Source organism: Crocuta crocuta, unplaced genomic scaffold (assembly GCF_008692635.1).
Source record: "Crocuta crocuta isolate KB4526 unplaced genomic scaffold, BGI_CrCroc_1.0 scaffold158, whole genome shotgun sequence".
In the NCBI taxonomy this organism is placed as follows: Eukaryota; Metazoa; Chordata; class Mammalia; order Carnivora; family Hyaenidae; genus Crocuta; species Crocuta crocuta.
In genome coordinates this window covers 1,680,054-1,690,845 of record NW_027532590.1, presented here as the reverse complement: position 1 = coordinate 1,690,845, position 10,792 = coordinate 1,680,054, and the positions used below count along the sequence as shown (strand labels likewise).

General features: G+C 34.0%; 1 protein-coding gene across 2 annotated transcripts in view; it reads right to left on the bottom strand.

Moving 5' to 3' along the window:
• Nucleotides 1-2,965: 2,965 nt before the first annotated feature.
• FBXO8 (F-box protein 8) overlaps nt 2,966-10,792 on the bottom strand; it is a 44,107-nt gene continuing 36,280 nt past the window's right edge. For both annotated transcript variants that reach the window (XM_077779672.1, XM_077779671.1), the window contains 3 exons: nt 6,161-6,279; nt 4,558-4,754; nt 2,966-3,294 (listed from right to left, as the gene is read on the bottom strand). In XM_077779672.1, coding sequence (XP_077635798.1) covers nt 3,107-3,294; nt 4,558-4,754; nt 6,161-6,279 — 504 coding nt within the window. In that variant the 3' untranslated portion in view covers nt 2,966-3,106. The remainder of the gene's footprint in view (nt 3,295-4,557; nt 4,755-6,160; nt 6,280-10,792) is intronic.

Here is a 10,792-nt window from a genome sequence, read left to right as displayed (position 1 = left end):
GCGTGCAGCTGAGTTCTGCCAGTTAACTCCCAGACGGGGGGAAAAAAGTATTTGGAGAAATATATCATAATCCAGGGTTTCTACATATTTTATTCACCATGTCCAGGACAAAATCTAAATTACTAACATATTGAACCAACGGAAAATATAATCTATTCTCAAAAAAAGGGACAGTCAAAAAGATGAGATGAGCTGATAAAGATTTAGACCTGCTATTTAACTATGTTCAAGGTTGTACAGGAAAATGTGCTGGTAGTAAATGAAGATAGGAAATCTCGGTACAGAAATGTAAATTACAAAAAACGAGAACGAATTTCTAGAGCCAAAAAACATTGTTAATTAAGAGAAAATTCATTGAATGGGCTAAGGACAATTCAATGACCTAGTCAGTGACCTAGAATATAGATCAAGAGAAATAACCCAGTTGAAGAGGGGGGAAAAAGTTAAAAAAAAAAAAAAGGTCTGTGAGATGATATCAAAAGTTCTAGCATATCTATAAAGGAAAGAGGAAATTAGGCAGAAAAATAGGTGACAAAATAAAACTGTGAGACGAAAATGGCATTATTATACACATAGGGAGAAAATGAGTTGAATACACTGACTTCTTAATGGATACAGAGGAGGCCAGAAGACCCCAGAAGAATACCTTTAAAATGCCACAGGGAGCAGGGGAAGAAACAGTCAACACAGAATTACAGATTCCGCAAAAGCGTTCTTTAAAAAGAACGACAAAGACCTTTTCATGTAAAAGAAAACTATGATAAACTGCCAACAGAGCTGAATTGTAATAGATGTTAAAAATTTTCAGGCTAACATAAATGATACTACAAGGAAACTTTGATTTTCAGGAAGGAATCAAAGCACTAGAAATGACAATGGTGAAATTTAAATGAGGGTTTCTTTGATTAAAATGTATATGACTACTCAAAGCAAATTATTACATTGTGGAGTTTATAACATACATTATCTGTAATACGTATGACAACTGTAAGACAACAAATGGAGGAACCCATGTGGTCACAAGGTCTCTATTTTATGTGAATGGTGCAAATATTACCCGTAAATAGGTTGTGTAAAGTTGCTTATCTTGAGTCAGGCTTGGTTTACTCAGGTATATGCATTTATGAAGATTCATGGATTAGTGTACCAAAGATTTACGCATTTCATTGAATGTAAATTGTACCGATAAAGAAAAAAAACTAAAAAGAGTGGATCTCTGGCTAACAATACACAAGTTGAAGGCTTTAGGAATGAAGTGTACTGATATCTGAAACTTGGATAACCTGTATCAAAACACTAATGGTCAGACGGATGGATAAATATGTGAAAGAGTGAAAGCAGTTAAATTTTAATTGTAGAGTCTACACAGTGGTTATATAAGCATGCTCTGTAACCTTTTAAAATGCCTGAAAAGTTTTAAAGAAAATGTTACAAAAAAAGAATACTGCTAGTCTATATTTATAATCAAGTCAGGGTGGAAAAAAAAACAGGAAAAAGGGAAAAGGTTGGGAAATAGAAGATACAAAAAAGAAGAAGAAACAGAAGGAAAAAGAGACAGAGAGGGCAAGATGTCTGCCATTCACTGGAAAATAGACACAATAATGTTATCATTACCATCTTTTGAAACTTTTCCATACATTAGTTTTGAAATTAAAATTAGAAAGAATTATTTTGTCATGGAGTGTGAAATTATGCACATGTGAACATTTAGATATTTGCCTTGCAATCTGAGAACTTGTTTACTCCTAGTCTGAAAGTCCCTTTGACTTCCGACATTGTTTGATGACCGCATGTCGTGTCATTGAAAATTCTGTAGGATATCACTATAGTTGTAATATTACCAAACCGCTATTTACTCAGGACCAGATCTGGAAAGAAGCTGGGATTGTACGCGTCTACTCAGTTTCTACTCCTCCAAACTCCTCTCCTTGTCTAGAGCTCTACCCATCACACAATGTCTTACTTCAAAGCTGATGCTTTTCACTTAGCAGTATTTCCAGAACACTTCTGGCTTACCATATAAATATACTGTCCTTTGCCATCTCAAAGCTATGTTTCATAATTAAATTATTAATTCAGCAATTCCTCATACATTTGCTCTCACGAAGCAGTATTTTTCCTTTTGTTACCAGTCATGTAACATCTGTGAAGGCAGGGCCCATGCCTAGGCATTGCCACCACCTAGCACAGTGTTTACTACATGGAAGGCCCTTGGTCAGTATTTTTAAATGAATGAATACAGAACATTTATTCATGCACAATACCCCTTACTCAATTAATTATAAACAAAAATTTTCAACTTAAGAGAATGGTAAAGTTTGACTAATTTTATCAGATAGAAATTCTAACATTCTGTTCCTATGTATGTAAATCTTAGATTTAATACATTTGCTATCTCAAATGGTTTAAAGGACATATCGAGACATGACTAAAATGTTAAAAATGAGGAACTTTTCAAAAATGGAAAGTCAAGTGATGAAGTTATATTATAAAAATAGGTGCCTGTTTTGCTTATTACTAGCAACAAAACAATACTTTTTTCAAAGTTCAAAGGAAAGAGAAACTGGTATTGGTTTTCATCCAAGTCAGACGCAACTTTTATGAAGACAGTAAAAAGTTCATATCAGAATCGAATAAATTTCAGAACTCAGTTTGAGAGGAAAAAGAAAGGCTTTAGTTAAAATCTTTACAATAAAATAATTATGATTATAAATCTCTTTTGTTAAGTATGTACACATTACATGGTATTTTTAAAAAGAATGAAAATGAATAGTTTTTCAAGCAAATCTAATGCACAAATATACCATCCTTTAGAGCATAATGTCAGTTGAACATTCTTAAGCAGCTGTGTCAGACAATGGCTCTGCTTTGTGCAAAACATGATAAGGAAAATTAAGAAAAATTCTGCAAAATCCTTTAGCTCCCCAAGGAAATTACTACAAAAAAGAAAAGAGTAAAAGGGGGGAAAAAAAAAAGGTGTACACTCGAGCTTGATTGTATACAGAGGCTAGAATGACCAGCACTAATGTAACCCCCATATCTGCTAAGTAAGTCCTTGGGTAACTTTAGTTTGAAGTTAATAGTGGAAGTCCTAGCAATTGTGCTTTTATGCAGCCACGTGGCCAATAAGGTAGATGTTGTCATAAAGGTGCCCTACAAAATCTTCACTGATGTTTTGAGCAGCACGCCGGGTATTTCGAATAAATTCTCTTTTTGACATCTTATTCTTCACGTGAGGGCTAGTGAGGTCAATGGAAAGTAGGATCAGAGAGTAGCACAGTACATAGACAGCATCTGGAATTAAAAAGAAACAAGTCAAATTATTAGCTGCTTTGGAAAATGTGGTCCCAAAGGCACTCTTTAATGCAAATATTGTCAGAACTTAATGAAATCACGATTAGAATGTAAATTTTTAGGGAAAAGATTGCTAAGCCTGAGCAGCATGTGACAACAACAACATGTCTTTATACGCCCAAAGCTGTATTTGATGTTTACTCTCAAAGAGAGTATGTCTTGTAAAAGCATTTTCACCAAATTTCTTGATGGGTAAATATTTTATAATCTCCACCTAATAAGATAAGCACAAGAAAGCTGTTGATATGAAGAGATAAGTAAAGCTCAGTCAAATGAAAAAATATGTAGGATACTCGGCCTGTGCTGCACACACACAGACATATACACACAATAAGGATCTGTTGCATTAAAATTAAATTTTAGTAGAAAAATTCTAGGTGCAACCTACATAATATGTAAACCATGAGAAGCTTTAAAAATGATGTCTCAAATTTTTAGTTAAATTAGTAATAACATGCAGTGCTCAGGCAAGAATCATTTTAAAGAATTTATAGCTAATTTCCACTTTCTTTCTAAAACTATGTTTAGGGGCGCCTGCAGAGCTTAGTCAGGGAAGTATCCGACTCTTGGCTTCGGCTCAGGTCATGATGTCATGGTTCGTGAGTTGAAGCCTGCATCAGGCTCCACGCTGACAGTGCACAGTCTGGGATTGTGGATTGGGAATTCTCCCTCTCTTTCTTCCCCTACCCTGTTGCTTTTTCTCTCTCTCTCAAAATAAATACGCTTAAAAAAATAAAATGGCATGTTTACTACTTATGAATGACAGTTATGACAAACTATTCTCTAAGCTCACATAAATGTTGTACTCCATATATTTAGTGATTGCTACAAGTAGAAAGAGAAGTTATTTGTAATGACTGACAGTATCTTTTTTTAATTTTTTAAAATGTTTTATTTATTTCTGCACGAAAGAGAGGCAGCATGAGCAGGGGAGGGTAGAGAAAGAGGGAGACACAGAATCAGAAGCAGGCTCCAGGCTCTGAGCTGGCTGTCAGCACAGAGTCCGACATGGGGCTCAAACCCAGGGACCGTGAGATAATGATCTGAGCCGAAGTCAGCCGCTTAACGGACTGAGCCATCCAGGCAGCCCGATGACTGACAGTATCTTTCCCCATGGTGAGAAAAAAAATGTCTCATATACTACTATTTTTACCTGGAGGCGAGAAGGGAGGTGGAAGGAATTCACTATATATATATTCTTACCAGGACTAAGGCCAAGTTCTCGCATTAAATCGGGGTTACAAGCACAGAATCTATGCGAGAACTTTGTTATGAGAGTTTCAAGATACTCCCCACGCTCTTCAGGGGCATGGATATGACGAAAAAACTCTCTCAGTGCATTGGGCAAGAATTGGTTTCTAAAATTATGCAACGTTACAAGGTCATCCAAGACATCTCTCCTAGTAGAAAAAGAAAAAGACACAGCTTTAGTTACCACTTCTCTACTAAGAAAATGATAAGAACCCATAAGTCATCATCTTTTTGGATGAAAATACTTTGTTACTGATTGTGAGACCCGCTAATCCTACAAAGTATATATAATCCTTAAAATTAAAAAATCCAGTTAAGATTATTTAAGACACTAATTTTAAAATCTTATGTGAATAGGTTACTTTAAAGCAACTGAAACTAGCCATTCTAATTATAAAATGAAGAAAAATAAATTTAGCAACATTAAAAGGGACAGCCTTTCAAGTGTCTTCTTGGCTAAATCCAAATTAAAAAATTCTTTATGCCTTTAACTATGAAAATAATTAAGAGTTTTCACTTTCCATACCAATCCACACCACCAGAGGTAATACCTATTTATGCGGACTTGAAAATGTCAACATAAACTATGTACATTTCTAGTAGTTGCTTTTCCTAGTTCATAGGGTATATTGTGAACAGTTTTCTACATCTTTACACACAGATCTAAATCATTCTTTTTAATGGCTCCACAGTATCCCTTCTCATGGATATAACAATTCAACTTATAAACATTTAGATTATTTACAACTATATAAATATTTGTGTTAAGTGTATGTGTTTACATATATAATTATAAGGTTTTTTTATCAATAGCATTCTAATATATAGTCATACTTTGTTATAATATGCTTCAATTCCTGCTGAACTCAATCATGATTATATGATCATAATCTTTAATTTCTATTAATTGTTTATTGTAAGGATAAGCAAATTATAGCTAGTGGTCCAAATATGGCCCACTACTTGTTTTGTAAATACAATTTTATTAGAACAAAGCCATGCTTACCAGGCTCTGTGCTGACACCTCAGAGCCTGGAGCCTGCATCCGATTCTGTGTCTCCCTCTCTCTCTGCCCCTTTCCTACTCATGCTCTGTCTCAGTCTCTCTCTCAAAAATATATAAAAAACATTAAAAAAAAAAAAGCCATACTCATTTGTTCACATATTACTTGTCTGCTTTTAGGCTGCAATGGTAGTTATAAATAGCTGCGAGAGAAATTTCTCAACTAGATGACTGCTATGTGGTATAGTTTTTCAAGAAAAGCTTAACTCATTAAAAGCATTACTTAGCTGGGGCACCTGGGTGGCTCAGTCGGTTAAGTGTCCGACTTGGGCTCAGGTCATGATCTCAAGGTTTGTGAGTTCAAGCCCCGCATCGGGTTCTGTGCTGAATGCTAGCTCAGAGCCTGGAGCCTGTTTCAGATTCTGTATCTCCCTCTTTCTTTGACCCCCCACTGCTTATGCTGTCTCTCTCTCAGAAATTAAAAAAATAAAATAAAAAATAAAAAACGGCATTCCTTAGCTAATTTCTAAGGAAAACTTAAAACTTTTTTTACCTTTCATCAAGATAGATTCTCAGTTTTTTCCAATTTAGTGTTCTTGTACAGAAGATAAACTTTGCTATTTCCTTTGGTGAATCATCTAGGATACCCTTGGACATAAAGTAGTTCACTCCCTAAGGCAGAAAGACAAGGCTACATAAATAAAGTCAGTCTTTATTTATAAATTCTAACAATTAGGCGATAGCAGAACAATAGCTGTAAATTCTTTCCAGCATTAATAGACTCTTTATAGCTTCAACATGCAAAATACAAGCTAGAACTTGAACTGAAACTATTACTTGTGGTTGATAGTTTACATGCAATGAAAAGTAGGAAATTCAAAGTTAAGACTCCTAAAGAAATCCTAATTCAATTTTCTGGCTTGTGAAAATTACAACTAACTATATAGTAATAGAAGCTAACTATATAGTCAGTTACAACTAACTATATAGAAATATGGCTTAACTGGTGTGGGCAGGGGAGAAACTCCTCTATAGACTTCAAGCCTTTTAACAAACACTTCCACTGCCTGATAGAAAACATGATTTCTTAAAGACATACTCTCATACACTATTCAAGGGAATAGCTTGAGGAAAAAAAAAGATTCTGCAAACTGAAGAACAATGATTTTTAAAACTAATTAAATCATTCAACTTAAATCAGGCACAATTCTAGGTGGGTTTATGGTCTGTACACACACTTTGGCTTTAAGCATTGGTACATTCTATAAGAATTTAGCTTCAATACATAGTGAGGCAATCTATAATATGACAAAACAGTTTCAATGGTTTTTCATAGGATTTATCTTTGAATTTCCTTTTCCCTGCATGCAAAGTTTTCCAAAGAAGCATTACCCACAGTTTGTACCCATTTTAGATTTAAATCAACAACAACAAAACATCAACAAAAAAAAATTGAACACTGAAGCCAATGTTCTCTCACGTATGTGGAGGTCACATTCAAATAAATACCTTATGTGGATTTGAATGTGCAGTTATTGAAATAAAAGGCAGGTGTGTTTATTTCAACTCGTAGTTATCCAGATACATGCGTTCCCATGAATACTTATGTCTGGATAATAGCACACTGTGTGCAGTTAATTAGTAGAGAAAATGATGTATTATGTACACACAACATACTGTTTTCACACATAAATTCCTTCAGCATTTCTTCCCTTTTACAAACAGTTACATATAGTACTCAGAAATATTGCACCCATTAAGAATTCAAAAAGTTGAAAGAATTTTTATAAAAGACTCTTCAAAATAAAAACTCTCATAAAATTGTTATGTAAAAAAAAAATAAAAAGCAATTTGTTACCATGAGGTAATGCTTTTGGAAGGTTATAATTATCTGTAAATTATAATTCAAAAATAATATTTTTCACTATAAAACTAATTTTATGAGCCACCAGGATAATATCTCAATGACAATGTTATCAGTTTCTCATGTGAGTTGTAATAGTACAAGGCAGTGCTAAGGCACTGATTTAAAAAATCAGTATACAAGAACAGACAGTATACAAGAACATGAGATGTTCTTGTCAACTCAACTGTAAGCCACATTTCAGACTGCATCCTGGATACAAGGCTAGGAAATGTAACACGGTCAAGATGGAAAACCCAAGAATTTGAAATGAGGTGCTCAGCAATTATCTGAGGGGGCAGGAACTGAAGGAATATTAATGCTTGTTCCATCCTTTCCTCCATTAGTTTGAATAATCGAGAGTTGACTGTATGTTTTAACTGATCTATTTAGCAAAAATTTTCAGGTTTGATTTCTTTCCAAAATTCCTCCATTTAAAAGAATTAACAATTTTTCATAAGTATTACCAGTGCTTAATTTTAATCTAAGTGATTCAAAGACAAAAGAGTGTCAACTAAATATTATGTAAATTTATTTATACCTACTTGTAAATCCATATTTAAGAGATGTTAAAACTAATTCTAATTTTTAAAATTATACAATATTAAAAAACACTACATGATCCATAAAATAGTATATAATTCTCTAATTGTAATATGTACATTTTAACATCCTTTAATGCTTCTTAGTTATAAATTAACATTGGTATTTGCCTCATGTAAGAGCCTAAAAATATGCTATTGACAATTTACTTTTTTAATGATAACATGTTTTGAGAATTCTGAAGTCTCCAAAATCAATCATGTACAGAGGAGTAAGCATCGACTCAACCAGTTTTAAACCCAAGCCTGAGAACTAGGGACACAGCTTGAAATAAGCCAACTCTGTTGGTTTTATGAGAAAAGGAGGCATCAGTTTTCAAGCCTGGGATTCCTCTGGAAAGGAAGATTACTTTAGAATCAAAGTGAAGGGTCAAGGGATGTGAAATGGGAAAAGACATGAGACAGATTATAATTTTCTTCAATAAGCAAACTGGCAACCATTCGAATTCCTATCTTATGTTAACAATGAACTACAAAAGAAAACCTAGTATGAGATTTGTTGAATAACTGTACATTTGTTTAATAAATGGTGTATTTTTTTTTTAATTTTTTAATGTGGTTTTAGAAGAATGGTACAGAAAGATCCCTTTAGACCACACAGCATGTTAGTTACTTATCAGGACTAGAGATCTCAGCAGAGTGAGCCTATGTATGGGGTGTCTCACAAAGGAAATCATGAACATTAATGTTAGTTTATATTAACATGGTTTCCAGAAAAAAAGGAAGTCTGTAGCTCACTATTGTCTACATAATCCACTATAAAAGTGTCTGATTTTGGATGTCACATTTTATGGGGCATACTGATAAACTAGAACTTATCTGGATAAAGGAAATCAAGACCTGGTAAGATTGTTGAAGGATCTGGAAGTCCTGTTAGATAATGAAGAGTTGAGTGATTTAGGGATATTAGGCCTAAAAAACACTTGGGAAAGAAGTTTAAGATTAAGACATCTGAAAGCCTTTAGCATAAGGAAAAAATGACAGACACTAATTTCAGTGAAGAACTTAAGCTGATGATAGTTATAGAACTTCTTCCCAGAATAATGTATACACACATTTTAAAACATTTTTTTAAGAGTGTGAGAGTGCGCTTGCACGGAAGAGAGAAAGGGGGAGGGGCAGAGAGTGAAGGAGACAGAGGATCAGAAGCAGGCTCTGAGCTGTCAGCACAGAACCCTATGGGGGGCTTGAAGCCACGAACTGTGAGATCAAGACCTGAGCCAAAGTCGGATGCTTAACCCACTGAGCCACCCAGGAGCCCTCATATTTTTTTAAAAATAAAAATGAAAATGCTTGAAGCCCATCTAAGAACTACAGGCTAGGAATCTATTCTAGATGATGTAGGAGTATGTACTAAATGTCAGTATAAGGAGGCAGGTTAGTGTCAGGTAAGGAAGATCATGCTTGCAACGACAGCTAACTGAGTTGTCCAAGGCCAGTCGTTTGTCATTTGGTTAATTTATTTTTTTGCCATATAACTCAAAGATAAATCATGAAGGTGTCAGTCCTGTAATGATTGCCTCCATAGCATAAAGGGAAGTTTCTGTCATCTAGAGGAAAACTATTGACCAAAATGGGTTTTATTTAACAAATAGTGTAAAAGGAAAGTTACAGTGGGATAAATAAAATTCTTTGATGAAAATAGAGTGGATATAGACATCAGCATTCATATTTTTCCAGAAAATCATAAACATAAGTAATATTCATATTACAAATTCTAAATTCCTTAGTAATGTGTTTTTTAAATAAAGTATCCATTTAACTTTAAATTTAAATATTAAGATGAACGGCCAAAGACTAGTTTGTAAAACTGACATATGTATGCCGGCGTATATGTATATACATTCATATAGATATCTATGTATCTGCTTTAAAAGCATTCCTGAAACACTGAGTCAAAACAAACCTATTAAAATTATCTATATCTTCATTTAAAAAGTATTAAGCAAATGGCAAATATGCAAGGTATTCAGTGACAGATACTGAAAAGTATAAAAGTTTTGCTCTAAGCAAATCTAAAATTTATCTGGGGAGATGAGACCGGCACATAAATAACTACACTATGCATATGTGACAAATCAATGATACAAGATAGTCAAATAAGGTCTAAGTGAATGGGTATGAAAAATAACCATTTCAATAGTTCAAAAAAAAAAATCACTTAGGACATAATATTTGGATCAGGTTTCCTGGACTATCTACTCTGAAGGAATGGTAGGGGTTCAGATAGCCCAGAATGAGGAAAACACTGGAGAGGAATATTTTAGTCGATGTTCTATTATATGAGCAAAAGTATTACAAGATCAAAAATAACCAGACTATTTTCAGGAAAACAGGGGAACTATGCTGGGCTTGAGAGCAAGTCTAGAATCAGACTATAGCAGAAATAGGGCTGAATTTTAGGGGATAAAGCTTATTTTCTACCCTATATGTAACTGGAAGCCTCTGAAGACCTGCAATATAAATTTGACAGTAATATGAAGAAATAATAAAATGGAAATAAGACAGTAGGTTACTACTAGCCCAGGCTTAAACATGTGGGAAAAGCAATGGAAATGCAAAGGAAATAATCTATTCTAAAATCATATGTAAAAAAAAAAAAACCCATATGCTACATAAGTATATAAAAATGAGAAGTGAGAGCACATGTTACCACGCACCAATAAATAATGAAAAGTGA